Below are 21,777 nucleotides of genomic sequence, written 5' to 3' on the forward strand. Positions count from 1 at the left end.
AAGGTAATCGTAATTCGGAAATTTAGATTTTAAGTCGAACTTAAATCGTGGGCAACCTAGCACCAAAATGTTTATTGAGCTACTGAGGATCTGATATTTTCTGTCGATTGACATATCATTGACCCTTCTAGACCTAATTGTTCAAGAGTTATGTCAGATTTGGCGTCGGACTAAACAGACCGTGATCTTAGTACACACAAATCTCTCAGGATGGTGCGTAAAATGGCCTTCTCCCTCTAACCTCTCAAACTTTCCAACGCATCTAAACTGAATGTTTCAAGTCCTGTTTGCGAATTTTGAAAATTGAAAACGTTATAATTTTAAATAAGTAAATTAAAAGCTGGCTACAGTGGCGGCTTAAGAAGGCTGGGTCCCCGGGGCGGCGGCAGTGTTTTGTGACACCCCCCAGGACCGTGCAGAAGTTTTCACGGGTCCGTCTTCTTCAGGTTTAATCGTTCTGATTTGCACCCTCCCCCCCTCGAGCTTCCCCGATGGCACCCCCTGCTGCCCTGGTACCCGGGGCGGACCGTGCCCCCCCTACTTAGGCCGCCACTGGCTGGCGACACCATAAATCTAGCTCGGTTAATAAATTTCTAAAGCCCAACAACTTAATTTTTATTGGAAATTATCGATTAATATTATACTTTTAATTTGTGGATGCAATAGAGACTAGAAAAGGTCAATATTTTTTGCGTCAAACGCTAAGGCCTAAATTTTAAAATTTGATAAATGTGTTTTCTGTTATTATTCGATGTTACTTAAATTTATTGAGCTACATATTCAAAATTTTATGAAAACCATTACTTATAAATAATAATAAATATCTAATAAAATTAATTTAAATTAATGTAAATACTCTCATCAACATCCCGCGAAATCCTGATTCCCGGCGCAATGATTAAGAAATAAGAATTTTAATCAGTCAATGAGAGTGTAGAAAATTAAATTATTTTCCTTTCTCGATCAAAATGGGGAAGGAACTTCATACTTTTATTAGTGCATTTATAGCTAATAAAAAAGGGGGCATTTGCAAATAGCAAAACTTTTACTTTAAAAAAAATACTCGTGGCGAAAATTTGAAATGGTATCGGTTTGGCTTTCCGATGTACATGAACCAAATTATCAACAAGCGTTTTTCCAACAGATTGCTATACTCCCAATGTTGGAGTCGTTTTCCTTATGAAATTACATTTGGACCTCGAATTTAAAATTTTGCGCGCTCCTAGTCCGAAAAAATCATTTTTGTTTTTATGAAACCATTGTTTATACTTAGAAATAGCTATACCCACCATTGCCAAGTGCAATATATCGCGTCAAAAGACGGGGATGGAAATTAGCTTTTATTTGACTCAATTTTATCATCATTTTCATCAGGAAAACGCCCTCCGATTCTGAGCGTTATTTTGATAACTTCGGTTCATTTACATCTGGTGCCCCTTAAAAAGGAAATAAAACTCTAGTATTTTTGAGACTCACAGCCCTTATGACATTTGACATTTTCGCTGCTTAGAGGTTTGTGGATGAGGGGCAGTAGCATTATTTATCTATAAATTGGAGTTTTAAAATCTTCAAATAACAGATGTACAAACATAATGACAAAATCTACATTACATGTAAGAATATGACGGGATAAATAACACTCGAAACCTACTGTCGTCTGCTACAGATTACAGTCGCACTGAAGTTAAAACTGCCAAGTTTGTGAGTGGTAAAAGTAAAAAATGACAACAATTCGTTAATACAGTTCCATATTAAAATATAAATTTCGTTTAATTAAAAGAATAATAAAAAAATAAATCTAAAGTAAAACTATGTTTTTTAGAGAGGTCAATGCACTAACGTTTTGTGTATAGCCCGTTCGTCAGTTTCATGACGACAGAAAAATTTCCATACTACAAATAATAAATTTTGTGCAAAAAATATTTTATTATAATTTTTTTTATCTTCTGTGTTGTTTTTGTAGTATCCTAATATTTAAATATAAATTATTTAGTATATTATTTAGCATGGCACTTCCTAGTAGAACAGCCTTTACGCAGTCTATCATAATTTATAAAAAAATACCTATAACAATTTTCTATATTATCAATTTAATAATTTAAAATTTTTAATTTAGTTATTTAAAATTTTTAATTTAGTTATTTGAAGAGCAGTAATTAATGATGTTGCAAAACTCTTCGTTTATTTTTTTTGTAAAGTTACAAAATATTGGTTGGAAAAATGTATACTTAATAATTTAGTAATTTGTTTAATTATTAAGTTTCCCAAGTTATTAATATACCAATTTTATCATTTAAAGATTTGCATATTTAGAGAATTATTAATTTGCTTCATTAATAATTAAGTAATTTTAAAAATTATGAATTTAGTAAAGTGTTGAATAAATAGTATTCGTTTCATAAAGAATTTACGAAATTCCTAATTTGAAAATGACTAAATTCTTTATGAAGCAAATACTATTTATTCAGCATTTACTAAATTCCTAATTTTGAAAATAACTAAATTCTTTATGAAACGAATAAACTTTCTCAGTACTTTAATAAATCCCTAATTTTGAAAATGACTAAAGTACTGAGAAAGTAATATTCATTTCATAAAGTATTTAGTCATTTTAAAAATAATGAATTTAATAAAGTACTGAGAAAATAGTACTCGTTTCATAAAGAATTAAGTCATTTTCAAAATTAGGAATTTAGTAAAGTACTGAGAAAATAGTATTCGTTTCATAAAGAATTTAGTAATTTTCAAAATTAGTAATTTAGTAAAGTACTTAGAAAATAGTATTCGTTTCATCAAAGAATTTAGTCACTTTCAAAATTAGGAATTTAGTAAAGTACTGAGAAAATAGTATTCGTTTCATAAAGAATTTAGTCACTTTCAAAATTAGGAATTTAGTAAAGTACTGACTCTACTGAGTAAATAGTATTCGATGCAATAGGGGATAGTTATTTACTAATTTCGTTAGAAAATCAGTAATTTCCAGGGACTTAATAATGTATTTCTAAAACCACGACTGGCATTTTTGAAGTTTGAACTATCCAAATTTGCTAAATGATTCTCAAACCATAAAACCACTACTTTTTAAGCTTTTTCCCGTTTTAAAAATAAATAGCTTTTAAAACAACCCACAGACTATTGAGTAAACTTTATTTCCAAACCATTACCTAAGCCCAAATACAATAAGTTTATAGATTAAAGTTAGAAGAAAATCATTCAGAAGCAAAATATAATAGCCCGAATGAGACAAAAATATCAGAGAAAAATTCAAAAATGGTCTCCAAAATCTCCATGAAACTGTTGCATGTGGTTGGAAAATCTAATTTTAAGAAACAGAATAAAATTAATTGTACGTCGCGATTCATTTTGTACGTTTTAGAACTTGTACTCGAAACCAATCAGAGTTAATTCAATATTAAAAATGTCACGGTAAAAACATTTCTTCGTTGAATTACGGAAAGCTGGAGAAGATGATACTTTCTAAATAACATCTGATAAAAGATACCAGATGGCGAAATTTACTTTAATTATCTAATTAACGTCCTTCAAAAGTTTGGTTTACTACGGTAAATACAGAAACAAATCCTGGTAAAACCCATTACGTGGAAAATATTTTGTATTGCCCAAAACAAAACAAAAAACAGAGATATGGTTTTTAAATTACAAATTCGTACAAAAATTATATTATCATAAGAATGTCTTTGTTTGATTTGAACGGAATCTTCAATATTCTCATGGTGAAACTAATGAAGTGGTTTATCAAGAGGTAAGTGTAATTCCCAAATATTATTACACTTATATTTAATCAAGAAATGTTTTTAAATGTACTTTTTCATGGTGATATAAAATTGTTCATAGACCTTAATTTCATATATTTCAAAATGACGTTTACACGTTTTGAAAAGGTATAAGCTTTCTTTAAATAAAAAGGAAAGATTGGTTTCGAGTTCAAGAAGAAATTTTAAAAGTTGGAATCCTACTTTTCGTGACACTCAGCAGCGAGGTCTCGTTTGCAAGTTTCAGTATAAGCAATCTTATAGAGTACCTGGGAAGAAATTGACCAATTAGAAAAGATACATCAATTATAATTAAAGGGGGACGGCCAAGCTTTTCCAAATATGGCCTTATTTTCATATCAAAAAATCCAGACCTTATTTGGTCTTGAAAAAATAGTTTTTGCCTAAAAAGTTGAAACGCAAAATAACGCCAAGTATCTGGGTTTGAATTTTCGCCGGCCTCTTGAAGGGAATATAACCTCAGGTATTTGGTGTGGAACACCAAAGTTTGCAGCTTTGACCGCTCTTGCCTTTGGCTTTAAAAATGTTTGGCGCCACTGTACAGGGAAATTTGAAAATTTTAAGGGGTCTTCTATAAAGATTGCTTGGCATGTTAAGGTGTATCGCCAGCGCCAGCAGCACCTTAGTGAGGGATTTGCGAACTATCCTAACTTTTAAAATCGGGCAATTTAGGCTTCGGTCTCGTTTAACTGAAACGCGCCCCAGGGGCAAAAAAAATCTTTCGCGTCTTTAGCAGCACGCGCTTTTACGTTGCTTTTCTGTCTCACCGACGCGCTTTTCAATTTCCCGAAATTTCTTTATTTTATTAAAAATTAACCACTTAATATTTTTTAATGCGGTTTTCGCCATAAATTTTAGTTTTTAACGGGCTATTAGGGCTATCTAACTGGTTAAAGCTTGACCGTTCCCCTTTAAACGAATTTCAGGGTACCAACCATGAAAACCAAGCAGTGAAGAAGAAAAAGGTAAATGACGGCTCCGGTTCTGGCGAAACGATTGGAAAGAACAGTCTGACCCTACAACATTCGAAACAAAACCGTCAACTTGGGTTTCATTTATTAATTAATATGATTCTTTGACATACCAGACTCAGAGTAACTTTCTCGAAGGGACTTAGATTCATATACTTGCGTCTGCGTTCCTGAAAGGGTGACAATGTTATTAGAAACGGAAAATGATACGGAACCAAGGCTATAATTGCAACCTTGTTTCCAAATTTCGTGAAGGGATTCAGCTTCTCTTCGTATTCCTTCGAGTAGCTTTTCTCAGTTTCGTCAATTTGAATAGCGCGCTGTATTGAAAAGAAATTGGTTGAAAATTTGTAAGCATTAGATAATACCAGAAGCATATAACTTTAGCTAAGGAGATAAGCATGACACTAATAATATATTTTATCTTACTAAAACCTTTTCTTAACTATTGAAGAAATACTAGGAGGATTAGCATATTCCTAATTCGGAAATTTAGACGTCTTTGTAGAATTTTTATTCAAATTATGCGATTCCAATAAAAATTTATTAATTTAGGTTGATATTGATAAACTTGCGCATTTATGAAACATGAAATTACCTTCAGATTCAATAGTTTGTCGTTATTTTCCAAAGTTAGTTTTCGAGCGGAAGCAATCACAGTCACAAAATTACTAGTAGCAAAAGTGGATGGATTAATCCATCTACTTTTGCTAGTAGCTAGTGCTATTTTGATATTTGTTTTCCCGTCACTGTGAAAAAACGTTGTGCTAAATAAATTTCAAGGTTTTATACTTCCATCACGAGTTTCAAAACTAGATACAAAAGTTGATTATCGCACGCGACCAAGGCTCTGATAAGAAGAGCTAAAATTAAATGATTTTAATCAGTGTGAATATCACTACCCCTGTAGCACATGATGTCGATTTTGGGTCGGGGTAGGTCGAAAAGTCGCTTTATAGTCGACGACCAAATGCCGACCTAAAAACGTCCGAACGTTTTTCGACACTAAAACCGTAAATCCTTTTTTGGGACTATTTATGGTCGGTATGCCGACCATTATCCGACATTTAATTATTACCCCTGTAGCACAAAGAGTCGATTTAAGGTCGCGCTTTGCCAATTAATCGCTCAAAACTGTGAAACTTTGGCGATTTAATAAAACAAATTGAAATATTTTTAAAATAACTTCTTTTCTGTATTATATTTTTTCGAAAAAGATAATATATTCAATCTGAGAATGTTTCCTTATTAAAAATCTCTCAGCTCAAGTAAGTTACATTCGTATAGCTAAATATGTTAGGCTAAGATTTTATAAACGAAGATTTATTCGTTACTTTTACTAAGCCCCAAGAAACTCTAGAACTCTGTATTCTATATTCAAGAGCTTTCCGATGGACGGAAATAAACTGATTGTTTCACTCCCGTTCATGGGACTTGACCAACTACATACATGTAAATAGCTATTTATATAGCTATGTTTACGGTTTTATGTGGTCATTTTCATAAAATATCAAAAAGTAAGTCGTTTCGACGTAATGATACAGTACCTTCTAAGTCGGGCCGACGTCGTTTCGGAGTCGGTTCTTAGGTCTATTAAAAGGCGGTAAAGAGTCGACGTTTTGTAGTTGGCCGACCCTTTTACCCCTAGGACATTTCGACCCTAAATCCAAAGGTCTGCCGACTTTAGTCTTTAGTACCTTTTGCCGACGTCGGCCCGACTCTAATTTGCTACAGGGGTAATTGTATTCGAATGTAAGATTATCCTAAACTATATTTTATATACTTATTTTTCATACTTAACAAATAGGTCATAGAATAATAGTTGTAATTTATTTTAACTTAAAAATAATTTATATGGGCTTTAAGATTTACAATGACGCGAGAAGTCATAGTTAAAAATTAAAATATGAAAATGAAAGTCAGACTTATGGTTGGCATGGTGGATTTCAAAAGAAATTTTCAGGAATTGCTACAGATTTCGCTTCGAGTGCTACAATTTACTACTAGAAGCTAATCTAAAGCATATAACCCTAAGCGACGAAATCTATCTTGAAAATTAATTTCATTAGAATGTGTAGGAAACCTAACCCTTTTTAAATCGAACCTATAAACTAAGAATTTTAAAAAGTTACTATTTAATTAGAAATATAAAAAACGTTTTACCGGTTACTATTATTACCAAAATAAACTTAGGAAATAATATTACCGTAGTTGTCTAAATTTTTACTTAAATTGTATACGTAATAGCAGAAGCCTATAATAAGGAAGCCTATAACTCGCCCAAAATCGAACTAGTGGTATTCGGATGGATACAAATTTGTTAAGGCGCTATGTGGCCAAAATATAGTCCTCTCGATATATTCATACCGAGGGACTTCAGGTGTACCAATCATCAGTGAAATCACTTGAAATCACGTAAATTTAGTATAGCTTTAATAAGTTTAATCAATTAAATATTGAAATCACTTGAAATCTGAAATCAGATGTAAAAACTTTCTATCATTGGAATGATTGAATAGCCCATCGATTCATACGCGAGCAGTAGCGGAGAAATCATTTGAAAAATTAGCTCGTAGAATTCCCGTAGGATTTTTCTGGGAATTTTAAATTTTGAGAGACTCGCCTCGTTTTGATTGAAACTTGGTAATTTCTACATTATAAAGGTAATAAATGTGAAAACTATTATTTGCTATCATAAATATACATACTAATGAACAATATTCGTTATTCTGAAGGCGATATCTCCGTATAATTTTCTCAATACGCTTTCAAAAACTTTAAGCCTTGCCCGCCTTTCGCGTTTAAAGTTTCAAACCAAGGATGATCTATAGTTCTATACCTACGTTTCAGGTTTGCCAACCGACGTTTTGGAGAGCAACCGATTTTTTCGCTACAAAGACTAAATATAGCGCTCACTAGACTCGCTAGTCCTAGGCCGCGTTAATTTCTTCTTATTAGGCGTTTGAGCCTTCTCTTATCATCTTTGGCTAACAAACCTGGGATGGGTATGACTGCAAAAACTTGATTTTCTCGTAAAGTTTAACGTTGTCCGAATGAAGAGTGTCCGCGGTGGATTGGAGGCCAATAATTTGCTGATCAAGTTGGGCATTTTGCTAGAATGTCAATACTCGATTTTAGAATACCAAGATCACTCATATTTAAGAAAGATATACTAACCGCTTCTAGTTCCAAGTTCGTCTTGCGAAAGCGGTCCCTTTTAGAAGGAGCAAACACGTTATGTTAGAAGTGAGGATAATTGTTAATATTTGGTCGGATTTACCTCTGATTAGTGATTATTTTCAAAGTTTCTACTCCAGCCAAAGTTGAAGAATCTACATGCGATAATGGAGATATTTCGCCAATTAAATCCGGTGGAAACGCTAGAGTGTCGCTTTTCCCTTCCTGCAATTAAATTTTAAATACGCGTATAAAATTAATTCAGGTTAGCCTTGGACGAATAAACTAACGGATCCAAAATCATAACCTCGCAGTGTTCCGAGGTGGAAAAAGCCAGTGGCCAATAATGGTGGTAAATAACGGTTTTTAACGGCCTGGACAATAGTCCATTTGGTGGCCAATAGTGGCTAATAATGGCTAATATAATGTTTACTGAAAATAAATATCATTGCATAAATGTAAAATAGCCAAATTGCGCTATTTTGACGATAAAATGATTGCGAAGGATCATTGTTTGGAAGACAGTAACGACAATGATTTAAAATAAACGTAACAAAAATTTAAATACGCAGTCTCCACCAGACCAACTTTTTTGTTAATTTTGAAAATATTTTTTTAAGTGTTTTAACTGTTTTTGTAATATTTTCACCACATATATAACCAATAAACATTTAAGTAATACTATCAAACTAGTCATTTTTAACATTTTAAATGCAATATCTCCCCTCTAGCCATTATTGGCCATTATTAACCATATTAGTCATTATTAACAACTGGCTAGAAGTTGTCTTTAGAAAGGTGGTTTTTTAGGAACACTGCAACCTCGTCAAATTGCATCGCCGCCAGCGCTCCTAGCGAGTGAATCGCTAAACCTTTCCAACCAAACACAAAGCGAGTGCCTAAGAAAGTTAGATAGGTTGGTGTTTAATATTTGGGTGGAAATATTTCCAATGTCGGACACCATGACGCTACAAGCGTCACTGCCGCAAAAGAACCAAGCACGAAATCTAGTTTCGAGTCCAATAGTTTATTTGTTTAAGATTGCACGCGGTGAAAAAGCTAGAAATAACAACATGTAGTGTATACAGTACCTCTCCTTCGAAACGGTACAAGCCAGACACGGTATTTATGCGAGCCAAATCTTCCTCAAGTTGTACGATCATATTCTTCCGCTCTTCGGCCACTTGGCTCAACTTGACGTTCTCCTTTTCCAGATGTTGACATTTTCCTACAATTCAAAGTAAACCAGAAGGTTCGATCACTAAAAGAACTTAAAGGGGAACGGTCAAGCTTTAACCAGTTAGATAGCCCTAAAGCCCATTAAAAACTAAAATTTATGGCGAAAACCGCGTCAAAAAATATTGAGTGGTTAATTTTTAATAAAGAAATTTCGGGAAATCGAAAAGCACGCGTCCGCCGCGACACCTGGTGAGAGGTCGGTGAGACAGAAAAACAACATAAAAGCGCGCGCTGCTAAAGACGCGAAAAAATTGTTTTGCACGCGCGGCGCGTTCCAGTTATAAGAGACCTAAGCCTAAATTGCGCGATTTTAAAAGTTAGGATAGTTCGCAAATCGCTCGTGGGGTTAGGGGCGCTGGCGGCAGCCCCTAAGATGGCGGCGAAAATTCAAACCCAAACACCTGGCGTTATTTTTCGTTTCAACTTTTTGGGCCAAAAGCTATTTTTTCAAGACAAAAAAAGGTACGTGTTAGTATATTGAACGTCTTGTTAATCTTTTGATACGGAAATAAGGCCATATTTGGAAAAGCTTGGCCGTTCCCCTTTAAGACACTAATCAGAAAAGTAAAAAATAGCGGTGCGTTTTTGTATTTAAACGTTTGAAGAATATTTTAAGATCGGGGTCTAGTTTTTCCCGTATAAAAGCAAAAAATAGTTTCCATATTTTCACTAAATAAATTTTTAGTGATAGTTAAGAAACATTAGTATAGAAAGTTAAAACAAAATTGTAATTATTAAGCTTTGAAAACCTAATTAAAAAAATTCTTTATAGAGAGAAAAACCATTACCTCAAACTAAAAGCGCTCGAGGGCAAAATCGTCAATCGTTAAACTTTCCTTTAAAGATATATCCCATATTTTTTTAAGCGATCGTATAGAATGATATAATAAAACACCATCAAAATGAGCCTATTGCGACGCGGAGATGACATTCGACCACGTTTAATACCCTTTGGGTAGCAATTTATGAAAATCCATTTTAGATTAGAAAATGACAACCCTAAGGCGCGGTGCCCAAAAAAGAAAGATAAACTTGCCTTACAAATTCCCCGTCGACAATACAAGTATAGATACCGAGTGTTAATATGCCCATACAACTTTGGACAAAGGCAGTTAGCTCGTGCCGATACCCATCCCCATTACCCTATCAGCCAAGATGCAAAAAGAAATCAATAAAAAAAAGTGATTATCCTGTAAAAAAAAGGAAAAATAAGGAATTTTGAAATACTCTCATTTTTAACTTATAAAAACTAGAAATTTTTATTCATTGAGCGGTTAATATGTTAAACTAAATGGAAAAGTTCAATGGTTCAAAATTCCGTTCAAACTATCTCGTGAAAACTCGCATCCCTAATGTCATAACGTCGTCTGTTTCGCCGTCTGCTTTGTCCTAGTTTTTTCAGTTTGAAATTCCCTGATTTTGGTCAGGTTTTCCCTGACCATTTCCAGAGATTTTTTCTTGACTTTTTAGGCCAACATTTTACAGTTTTTAACCTATTTAAACCTTTTCTATTTGCAGTTTATTCACTAGTTCTTGAAATTTCCTCATCTTTCCCTGACTTATTTTTTGTTCTCGAAAAAGCTTGATTTTTCTTTGACTTTTTTACTAGTTCTTGAGATTTCCTGATTATTCTCTAATATATTTACTAGTTCTTGAATTTTTTTAATTTTTCCCTACTTATTTACTAGTTCTTGAAATTTCGTGATTTTTCCTAGACATATTTATTAGTACTTGAAATTTCCTGATTTTTCTCACTTACATTTACAAGTTCTTGAAATTTCCTGATTTTTCCCAGACATATTTACTAGTTCTTGAAATTTCCTGATTTTTCCCGGACATATATACTAGTTCCTGAAATTTCCTGATTTTTTCCTTACTTAATTACTAGTTCTTGAAATTTTCTGATTTTTCCCTGACATATTTACTAGTTCTTGAAATTTCCTGATTTTTTAATTACTTAATTACTAGTTCTTGAAATTTGCCAATTTTTCTAACTCATTTACTAGTTTCATATTAACTTCTTCCAGTTTTCCAGGTACTGTGGCAACCCTGTCCGTCTCCTCAACATTCTCCCAGGCTTAAGGTAAGACAACAGAACAGGCGACGCTATTATGAGAAGCTGGTCTTCACAAGATAGAAAGCAATTTTAACCTACTAACTTTCGGAATCAACCTATTTAATGTTTTGAAGCGAATGAAAACGAAATAAAAAAATCAAAGATGATTGATTTGAAACTTACCATCGCCACGTACCCATCAGATTTATAAATAGGCCTAAGCCAGGGGAATTCCAGATCAGTAGGCCTAGCTACTTCGAGCAATCGAGTCAAATAACGAGACGCAAGAAATCACGGGAAAAATTTCAATTTTATTATTTTTATAACTTGAAAGTGGAATAAAAATAGTAATATGAATCTGAATATCAAACATACAGGCAATCGTTTGTTTTTTTATTGTTCCGATGAAAAAGGTGGAGGAGAGAGTCATGGTTAAGTTTTAACACGTGGGTAATGAAAGGGGCGCGCCGGGAATATATTATTTCTGTGATTATTTTCGGATATTCGTGTCAGGTAGCTTCGATTACAAACCGGATATATTGTAATTTATATTTGAGAATCGCGCCGAAGCCAAACAACGTTCATTTTCTCTAAGAAGGGGCCGGAAAAGGGGGAGGAAAAAGGGGCTTTAGTTAAAATAGTTTCAAAAAGAGCGATAGTGCCTTAAATATATAGATGTTATTCGCTATTTCTTATGAACAAGAAATCGAAGAAATATCTTTCTCCATTTTCCACAAAAAATAACCACATTATGTTACAATATTTTCTTAAATTACCGGCTTTGTTTGTCACGGGCGGGGGTCTGCTGGTGGGTTTCGGGAAGAGGACTAAGTGACTAGTAATCCGTTTGACAAAGAACGGACCACTGGACGACGTAGAGACCGCGGATTGACGGACATACAACTGACCAGTCAATTGCTCCGGTTTTTTTTAACGAGAATTATTTAAAAGAAAAAGATTTTCATCGTTCTTTTCTATTTAGAAAATTGTTTTTTTTTTAAATTTTTAAGAATATACATTTATATAAGAAAGAATTTCGTATTTTTTAGCTTTTTTTTAAATATTTTGGCGAAAAAGTTTTTATATATTACAGACATGCCCCCCTTTTTTAATATAATTACGTACATTCCGTTTGTCCATTTGCCAAGTAACGCTTAATACGAGTTGAAATATGATTTTTTGTTTTCATAATATTTCATTCCTTGAGGTGGGATTTTTATTCAAGATGAATCGAAAATAATACTGCATATTCGTATAGTTTCGTTTTAAATTAATGATTAATTATTCGTAGCCATTTGAATCATTTTCTCAAATCAAGTATGTTGAAAAGGGAAGCTAATGAAATTTACGTAACTCCATAACTGGCCATTTTAAGTATATTTAACATTATCTACATCATTTCCTTTTACAAAAGAGCGTACGTAAACGTTAACAGTTTTCACGAAGAAAATGTTTCGACAATCACAAAAATGAGAGAGGAGCCGATTTCAGATTTATTTTGTATAGGATCACAATCTTAATTATTTAAGCACCGAAAGATCATAACCCGCGTTAACTAATATGATAATAACGCTAATTTCAAAGCGAGGAGTTGTACGTAGCTGGTAGTCACTTTTAAATATACTTTCGAGAGCGTCTACGGAAAATGCCCTTTTTTTTCTCTCTCAAATACACAACATTATCTATATCATAGATTAGGAACGTAACGATCAAAACTACTAATTTAAAAATTTGAAAGGAAAACTTAAAAATTTAGCAGCGAATTCTTGGTTTATTTTTACACTTTTGAAATAAATAAAAATTTGGCCAAAAAAAACGTCCGATTCAACCTTTTTAGGAATTAGCGGAATATCTCGAGTACCAACGACGTACCGTTAATTAGTATTAAAATAATTAGGAATGAGGGAATTACATCGTCGCGTGATTAACCGCCTTCGCGGTCATTCGCGATTCGTCGAAATGTGACGCGTAAAGAGGCGAACAAAATAGCGGATCTCGATGTCCAAAAACAAACAAGGGGGTCAAGACACTATGTATATCGGGTGGGGGGTAACTATTAACAATATTACAACGATTTACACGAATAAAAGCGTTTCGAAAAAGAATAAATTACGTAGCATTTGATGCCCTATTTGTAAAAACTAAATCCAAATGCCAATATACTTTGGTTGTTTTTATTTCCTTATTCAGAAGTTGGCACCAAAGTTCGTGAGCTTTCGATTTCGCTCGAGAACGTCATCTTAAACGAAAGAAGCATCGTACCTTTAACGAATTAATATAACAGGCAATAAATTATTTTTTTTTCACAATATATCTTCGGATAATAAAAATCGCTAAATGGGTGGTTAAAAATCACTAACTGGTAGAAACGTTTAAAAATTCCTTATACAATGAATAAAAATAGTAAATTATATCTAAAACGGAGATCGGGCGATAAAAAAAAATAAAACTAAAAAGAACACAACGTTGTTTGAGAGGAGAGCGAAGGATCCGTTTGCAAATACTTCATCGGGTTCCGTACTAATTTGTACTTTCTTAATACGCGGATTTAAACCGATTTCGAAGCTAGTATTCGCGATTCTGTTTTCGTATATAATGTAATGCCTAATGTATTTATAATTATTATATTTCGATTTTAAGGCTTGTCTTTTTTTTACAAATAGTCGGTTTAATTTACGCAATCTATTCATTAATTAGCGTATTATTTTATCACAATAAATTTGTTTTTCCGAACTGTGTTGCTTTCTTCGAGGACGCGGCGTTTAGTATACGTTGACATTGATAATTTTATTTTATTTCATTATTTAATTCAATAATTGAAGATAAATGGTAAAAATTTAAAGCGTGAACAATAATAATAATTTTTTTCCAACATTAGAAATTAAATTTCTAACTTCTATTCAAACAAATAAGTTCAATTTGAACGTTTAAATCGATATTTTTGAAGAAATTTGCTTTAGCGCTGGTTTTAACCAAAAACAATTCAACGATGACAACGTATACTTTTGCAACTGTCCCGGTAAATTTCTGATATTGAACGCGATTCTGAGGGATGCCTGGGGGTTCTGAAGACTGCCTAAGCAAGGCACTTTTCATCGAAAAAAATAATCAGTCGTGTGGGAGAATACACACTAAAATAGGAATAAATTTCATCTAAACGCGAAAAAAAAGGTGAAAAGTCGAGACTAGAACTAAAAACTGTTTTCTTACTTTCAAAAATACGAACGAAAAATGAACTAATTCGACTAGAGTGTGAAAATGTACATAAAGATGGTTATAAGGCTTAACGAAACGTGAGAGGTAAAACTTTTTCAACTCTATCGTAATATCGGACAATTATACTTTAAAATTTTCGTGCATTTCGCTGAGGCATCATATGCTCTCAAAATGTGTTATATTTACATCACAGGGGTTTAGACATATTCCGAATCGTTATATAATTTCCCCACATTTTTTTTTTTTAGATATTTAAGGCTTAAAAATTGATAACAGATTTTTCCATCGAAAATTGACAACAACAACATTCACCCTAGCAAAAAGGTTTTTCTTAGTCAAATTTGAAATGTTAACATTTTGGGGAGAGTTTTCGCGCAATGTTTCGAGAAAGGAAGAATCGGGACAACGGCGGGTTCACGCGGAGGGCGATTTTAAATAATTTTCCCGCTTTTTTTTATTATAATTACGAATATGATTTTGTCTAAAGTTTGAAGAGAGCGAAAAAGATTTATCATTTTTTTGGAATTATTTTACAGACGAAAAATGATTATTTTGATCTTGGATGTGTTCTTTTAACAGTGAAAATGTACAATAAATATTTCTTATATCAAAGAATAAGCTTAAGAGATTTCAAAGAGAAAGACTCGTTAGAGAGAGAAATATTAGAAGAGAAATATGTAGTAAAGGAATCACGTTATATATAGAGGCCACAATTAAATCTTATACACGATTAAAAATTCTTCGAAATTAAAAAGGTCCTTTGGTATTATTTTTACTTATTTATAGATCCCGATCCTTGTAGCGTTCTGTTACTCCTAATTTAAATTGCCACAATACTATATTTTTTTTGTAACCCCCTAAATGAGGTATCGAGGTATTTTTCGCTGAAACAATCTTTTTTTTTAAATCCTGAAAACGCGTGGCTGGATTTGTCCAAAGGCGGGGTTCTTCATTTCATTTCGTTATCACAAATATTTATAAGTCCTATACACGTTTTAATTTTGACGAAATTCCTTCGTATTAAAATTTGAATATAAGCTTCCCCCTCGTTTTATATTATTATAGTCTTTGCTATTATTATTTGTTTTTATATTTATAATCTTTCCACATGTGCTCGGCACAAAATATGGGTGTTTTATTTTATGTTAAGGCCACACACAGAAACACCGGGCTGTAGATAAAAAGTAAAAAACGACTTTTTTGTTTGAGGTAAATATGAGAAACGCTCATTTCGCGTAATGTTTCTTCCAATCGGTTTGAGTGTGAAAAAGTACATTTTTCAAAAGGGTTGATTTTCGAGGTATATTTCGTTCGCCGACTTCCCCGGAATCGACGTTCCTTCCGGAGGGGAAGCGATCGCTATGTATAATATATTACAAGGGAGGGCGTCGGAGCCTTCTCAGAAGTCCCAGCCGTCCGACTTTTCCAGCTTGCCTATCCGCCGAGCCAATAAGGACGAGCCGCGGTTGGCGGACTCCTTGTCCTCGTGGTCGTCGGAGTCTCCGTCCTCCCAACTGTCCTCGCGTTCGTTCTTTTTCAGAGTCCTCTCGAGTCTCTTAATGTTCAAAGAACGGTCGTCGTCGTCGTCGTCTCCGGGAAGGCGCGGAGACTCCTCGTCGCCGCTCGAGCGGGAAAACAAAGAGTTGACTCGCGGAGAGCGAACGGAGTTGGACTTTTTGGTCAGGTCACGGGGGTTGGGGCTCGGGTCGCCGTTGGGCAAAGACGAGTACGCGGAGGGAATGGTCTTGGGGCGAGCGCCGTCTCGGGAGCGCTCGTCCTTCGCCGGCGACTCGCTTCGTCTTCGCGCGGATTGGTCCGAGACGGGCGCGGGTTCGACTCGAACCGTTTCCTCCTTGTGAAGTCGCAAATCGAAATCGTTCGTTTGTCGGACGCAAACGCCGTTGATGATTTCGTGTCCGTCGTCGTCGTCCAGATCGTCGTCCAAGTCGTCCATGTCGTCGTCGTCGTCGCTGCAGACGTCGCTGTCCGGGGACATTTCCAGGCCGGGGTTGACCCATTGCGGCATGGCCGGTTTCCTCCTATTGCTACTGCCTCCGCCGCCCGACGTCCCGACGGATCCAGACACGTTCAGCCCGACCGAAGACGACAGAACTCCCAAGGAAAAGTTCAGAGGTCGTTTGTCGTCGCGCGCGGCCTGCCTTCGCTGCTGATTCTGGAGAGCCGAGCGAGGAGAGCCCTGACCCGGATTGGACGCGTCGTCGACGGAATCCCGGTCGCTGGCTTCGCTCAAGTTGCCCGGATCCTGAGAGAACGAAGAGTCTTCGTTCATGTCGTCGCTCGAACGGTCGTCGTGCAACAGCTCCGATTTGATGAGAGGGTACCGACCGGCGCCCGGGTTCTTGCGATGATTCTGACTAGACATGCTAAGATCGAGCGTCCCCGCGTCGTCGACTTGTCCGGGAGAGCAGCCGCCGCGGTACAAGGGGTATCCGTACGAGGGTATCCCGGGGGAACTATTGTTGCTGTTGTTATTGTTATTGTTAGCGAAGTTATGGGCCCCCTTTTGAGCTTGAAGGTCGGCGAGTCTTCGGCGGAGTAGCGTGCGAAATTGTACGGGGTCGAAATTGGCACCTTCTCGAACACCGGGTAAAATACTATTGGTCAAACACAACATATTTTCGCTGCTCAACTTGATGTCCTCGTTCCCGGCGCTTATATGCTGTTTTAAACGCATGCGATGGTTGTGAAACCAGTTCGTGATGGTTCGCACGGACAGGTTCAGTTCCGTCGCCAAGAACTCGATCGTCGCCGTGCTGGGGTAAGGGTCCATCGAGAAGGCCAAGCGCAGGGCTTCTTTCTGCTCCTCCGAGAACAGCACGCGCGGCTTCTTGGCCGCCGGGTAGCTGGGTGGAGTGAAATTGAACGAGAAGTTGTTGTCGGGAACGGACTGACAACTATCCGGGTAATCGCTTCGTCTTCTCTTATTGGCTATCGAATAAAATAAGGACCACTCGTTTTGTAAAAAAATACGTTCTTTATTGGCATGCGACGATCCGACACCGGGTAAAATATATTTACCTTCCCTACGTTCGTTTTTGATGGCTTGCAGCTTCTCGACATTATGGGCGTCGCTAAGCCACAATTGCATTCGAATAAACGGTTCGCGGCCTTTGATACTGAGCATGTGCCACGGTTTTGGCTTAGACAATAACTCGCTGACGGAGCCCTGAGATAAACCTAAAACGGCCTCGCCAAATATCTAAAACGAGAAAATAAGAGTTAACGAAAATCTAGCTTTTCTTGTTTTAACGAATTACTTTTTGTCCAATGTTGTGCGCCATCAGGGTCTCTTTAATCTTGCAAGTAATCGTTTGCGTGTCCAAGTCGGTGGTCAAAGCGGCCATTTCGTAAACCGACGGTTGTACGTAAGAAGGAGAGCGACTAACGTGCTGATGGTGATGACTTCGGCGGCTGTGGCTGAGAATTCCAGCCGCGGCCACGGCCGCCGCGCTAGGGTTGCAGCTGTTAAGGACAGAGCTGTTGAGAGCCATCGCGACCACGGCGTGGTGCTGGTCGGGGCTGGGCGACGACGGCATTCGGGGAGGCTCGCATGAAACGCCGTAGGACGAGGACGACGAAGAACTGGAAGGTGGCACGCCGTGCGGCAGTTCCATCGGCGGCTTCGAATACGGAACCATGACTGACTCCGGAGGTCTCGAAGCCAGCTTATTGTTAGATCCTGTGAGCATTAAATACGGGGAAACTATACCAATTAATTTTCGGCTCTTATTACCGAGCCAACCCGGATTCCTCCGGGCTACTCTAATTCTCTTCGAAGAAATAGAATATTTACCTATAGGTGTCGGAACCCCGGCGAAACCTCCCGTCCTCATTAGTTTCTCGGGAGCGATCTTATATTGGGAAGCCACCAATTTGTGCACCGCGTTATCGTCTTCCAGGAATATTTTCATTCGGATGAAAGGTTCGCGACCTTTCTGAGTCAACATATGCCAAGGCTTTGGCCGAGCTAAAAGATCAGACACCGAACCTTGGGAAAGACCAAGTACGCTTTCGCCAAAGAGCCTTTGACTGATTGAATACTGGCTTAACTGTTCCTTCACCTAAGTCAGCGGGGAAACCAACATTATTAACCACGTACGTTCGGGGAGTAAAAGGTTGAGGTTGATGGAAACTTACTCTTTTAACGATATCTTCGGTGTTGAGATTGTTATACAAGTCGAACTGATGTTGGGTAATTGGCGGCAGAACAGCCTTGGTGGGTCGCGAAGTTGGCGTGGGTAAAACCGGCAAGGACGTTTGAGAGAGCAGAGAGTTTGTGATGGATTGCATACGTTGTAAAGGCGACGCCGACGCGCTGAGGTCGTCGGGGGCGTCCGCCACGCTCAAAATCGAGCCGGGAGTGCCGGTCGGAGAACGCGAAACCTGAGTGAAAGAGTTCCCGCCCTTGACGGCGCCGCTGTTGACGGGAGTCGAATTACCGCTGGTCGGGGGCCCCGTCGTTCCCGGCTCGAGTTTAGGTCTGACCAACGAAAAGGCACTACCATGATGTCTCATGGCATCTTCCGCCGATCCTGCGCCAGCGCCAGCGCCACCGCCGCTGTTCGATCTCTGACTTTGCGACTCGTGCTGATGACGACTTCGATTTTGGACAGTGGCGTCCAGGGGTATATTATGTCTGTCCGTGGGACTAACGCTTCTACCTCTTCCGGAAGCCATTAGAGCCGCGTATCCTCCATGCGAAAAAGTACTGGCAGCCGCCGCGGCGGCGGCGAATCTCGTAAACGAGTCGCTATTGGCCAAGGGCGAAATTTGAGACAATCGCGCCAACTCTTGGTGATAAATAGTCAAAGCTTGTCGTATTTCTTCCTGAGTTCTTTCGTAGCCGTCTCTTTGCCGAAAGCCCTCCTCGACGTGCTGTCCCAAAAGCTTCGTCAATTCTTCTTGGTAAATTCTGGCCACCATCTCTTGCGGAATATCGTCGTTTTCGTACTTGCGCGAGCGTCTCGAAGAGGACGTCACTCCTCCGCTGCTATTGCTATTGGTGGAATGGCACAGGGCCTTCTTGTCGGCGCCGCCGCCGTCCGAATCGTGTCCTCCGGCGCCATTTTCACTGCGACTGTCATCGGTCACCGCGAACATTTTCCTCTCCATTTGGCAAAGGCTTCCGTTTTGCATATTTTCTTTGGCCGGATTCGTCATCGCGACTTGAGCTTCGCTCAGAATCTGAGCGATCCTTTCTTCGGTGGCCAGATCTTCTTGTCTCAAAGGTGGAAGACTAGCATCTTTTCCTAGGTAAAGATCTAACGTTAAACAAGAACTTGAATCAAAATATCCGGAACTGTTTATTACGAGATATAAAATCGGAAGTTGGCCTAATTCGATCGCGCCGCGTCATTTTCCCCGCGTGTCGACTAGAGTCGGGTGGCGTGTCGACTCGAGTCGGGTGGCGAAGGGGAAAAAGAGACGCGCCATCGTGACGAGGAAATGGAAAATCAAAATCAAAGAAAATCCCAACATGACGAGCATACCTAGTAACTCACCTTTTCTGGGAACCAAGGCCTTCAGCATACAAATGCAACTTTCGTCCGAAGCCCAAGCGTGCATTTTGCGATAGGAATCGCGTCCTTTCTCGGTCAACTTGTCCCAGGGTTTTGGCTTCGACAACAGTTCGCTTACGGTCCCTTGCGAGAGACCCAAGACGAATTTGGCAAATAATCGCTGTCCTATATTGTGGACGCTCAACAACTCGCGGACGCAGCGAGATATACTTAACGTGTTCAGACTATCGTTGGCGTATTTGTCAATATTTTGACGCAAACATTCTTGCAATTTCTCCACCGAAATGACCGCCTCGTAGCTGTTGATCAGTCCACCGCTACTGCTGGCGTTGGCGGCGTTCATAGCGTCCCTGATGCTGGCGGCCGCGCTCGCGGATTCCCTCATGCTGACGGCACTAATCGAAGAGTCTCGCAGACTATGAGATTCCCGAATGCCCAAAAACTCGTGACTGGCCGTACTCGTCACGTTCGCGATTGCACTGTTATTACTGTTATTATTTATATTAAAAATGTTATTGTCGTTGTTATTGTTAACCGCGATGCAGTTGTTACTATTATTATTATTATTATTGTTGTTGTTGTTGATGATGATGGGGTTGTTGTTGATGATGGTGTTCGAGGAGATCGCGAGGTCCTCCGCGCATTGTTTAACAGGGGTGACGGCGGTCGACGAGGCGGCAGACGGAGTGTCCGGCGCCCCGATCGAGCTCCTGGTGTCGTCGACGGACTTGGGAGTGGATGGGGCGCTGTTACAATCCTCCTTCTTCATTAGTTTGGTGTAAGTGGACACGATCTCCTCCCCGAGAAGAGTGCCGAAACATTCCACCGTTTGAAGCGGATGGGGCAGCCCGTTGCCGCCAGATGGCGTGGTGGCGGGAGGCGTGGATGCGCTCGGAGGTGGGGACTCTGCAAAGAAAGGTGCAGAAAAAAATTGCCGACTTTTAATCTTTGGATTTCGAGATGTACCCGAGCCGTTATAAATCATCGAGGCGAAGAAAGTTACGCCTTCAATATTTATAATTATTATAATCATAATTATAGTAAAAAAAAATACATCAGCATGCTCATAGATAGCGAATCAAAAGCGTTAGGAACGCAAAACAGAAATATATCAACCGAAAAATAGAAAACTTAATTTCGTTTATTAAAAATCAAATACGTCACATCAAAAACCAAATAAATATATTAGTTTGCAAAATGAATTTGACCAGAAAGTCAGGCTACGGTATAAATATCAAATTTTGAATCTTTTTTTTTTTCACACCTTTCTTTACAGTTAGGCCCCACCGGTTACATTTAAAAGTTACACACGAGATACATAAAGATTACAGTTCTCTATCTTATTTTTATCAATAAATATACACACACAATTCAAAATGGAAGCGTTTGACATTGAAAGAATTTGGAGAAAAACCATGCGAGTTATCGTGCAACGAGTAGGTAGGTCCCAATCCGATTAAAAATACCCCCTTTTCATTCCCGAAATATTTCGAATCGCGTACTTTTATGGCGCAACAGGTAGCCTACCCCCTCCCCTTCCTTCTCGAAATAGGTAAATTAAAACGTAAGCCGGAATTTCGCTTACAAAGTCTTAAAATGTGTATAAACGCGGTTCAAAATTATTTGTACATTCTCTCGAATATCATATTTCTCTCTCCGTGTTGTGTTTGCGTATTTCTCCGTTATATAATTAAAACTAAAGGCGCGTTATTAAGAGACCGAAATTGCTCGAAGTAAACGCTGGCAAAAAAAAGGCAGTCTATAAAGGTACGGTACGAAAGATA

General features: G+C 37.8%; 2 protein-coding genes across 6 annotated transcripts in view; both read right to left on the reverse strand.

Moving 5' to 3' along the window:
- Window positions 1–4,705: 4,705 nt before the first annotated feature.
- LOC149922075 (protein CASP-like) lies at window positions 4,706–10,320 on the reverse strand. Its single transcript, XM_090162241.1, has 8 exons — window positions 10,311–10,320; window positions 9,034–9,170; window positions 8,046–8,167; window positions 7,943–7,979; window positions 7,762–7,878; window positions 4,999–5,085; window positions 4,879–4,935; window positions 4,706–4,810 (listed from the first exon to the last, which is right to left on the reverse strand). Exons 1-8 carry the CDS (start codon window positions 10,318–10,320, stop codon window positions 4,706–4,708), a joined length of 672 nt encoding a protein of 223 aa, XP_090018367.1.
- A 1,717-nt stretch (window positions 10,321–12,037) lies between these two features.
- Window positions 12,038–21,777, reverse strand: part of ct (homeobox protein, cut) — a 460,014-nt gene continuing 450,274 nt past the window's right edge. For 3 of the 5 annotated variants that reach the window (XM_090164185.1, XM_090164188.1, XM_090164189.1), the window contains 6 exons: window positions 19,964–20,899; window positions 18,612–19,723; window positions 18,268–18,535; window positions 17,732–18,177; window positions 17,493–17,673; window positions 12,038–17,402 (listed from right to left, as the gene is read on the reverse strand). In XM_090164185.1, the coding sequence (XP_090020311.1) occupies window positions 15,853–17,402; window positions 17,493–17,673; window positions 17,732–18,177; window positions 18,268–18,535; window positions 18,612–19,723; window positions 19,964–20,899 (4,493 nt within the window). In that variant the 3' untranslated portion in view covers window positions 12,038–15,852. The remainder of the gene's footprint in view (window positions 17,403–17,492; window positions 17,674–17,731; window positions 18,178–18,267; window positions 18,536–18,611; window positions 19,724–19,963; window positions 20,900–21,777) is intronic. The other 2 variants (XM_090164186.1, XM_090164187.1) reach the window with 2 other exon arrangements.

Source organism: Leiobunum rupestre, chromosome 11 (assembly GCF_980474605.1).
Source record: "Leiobunum rupestre chromosome 11, qqLeiRupe1.1.hap1, whole genome shotgun sequence".
Classification (NCBI taxonomy): domain Eukaryota; kingdom Metazoa; phylum Arthropoda; class Arachnida; order Opiliones; family Sclerosomatidae; genus Leiobunum; species Leiobunum rupestre.

What these genes read in the sequence shown, in the direction of transcription:
- LOC149922075 (XM_090162241.1), bottom strand. An exon ending in AAAATAATCACTAATCAGAG is followed by an intron (nt 7,980 to 8,045) that starts GTAAATCCGACC and finishes TCCTTCTAAAAG; the next exon opens with GGACCGCTTTCGCAAGACGA. An exon ending in AGAAAGTTACTCTGAGTCTG is followed by an intron (nt 4,811 to 4,878) that starts GTATGTCAAAGA and finishes CGAATGTTGTAG; the next exon opens with GGTCAGACTGTTCTTTCCAA.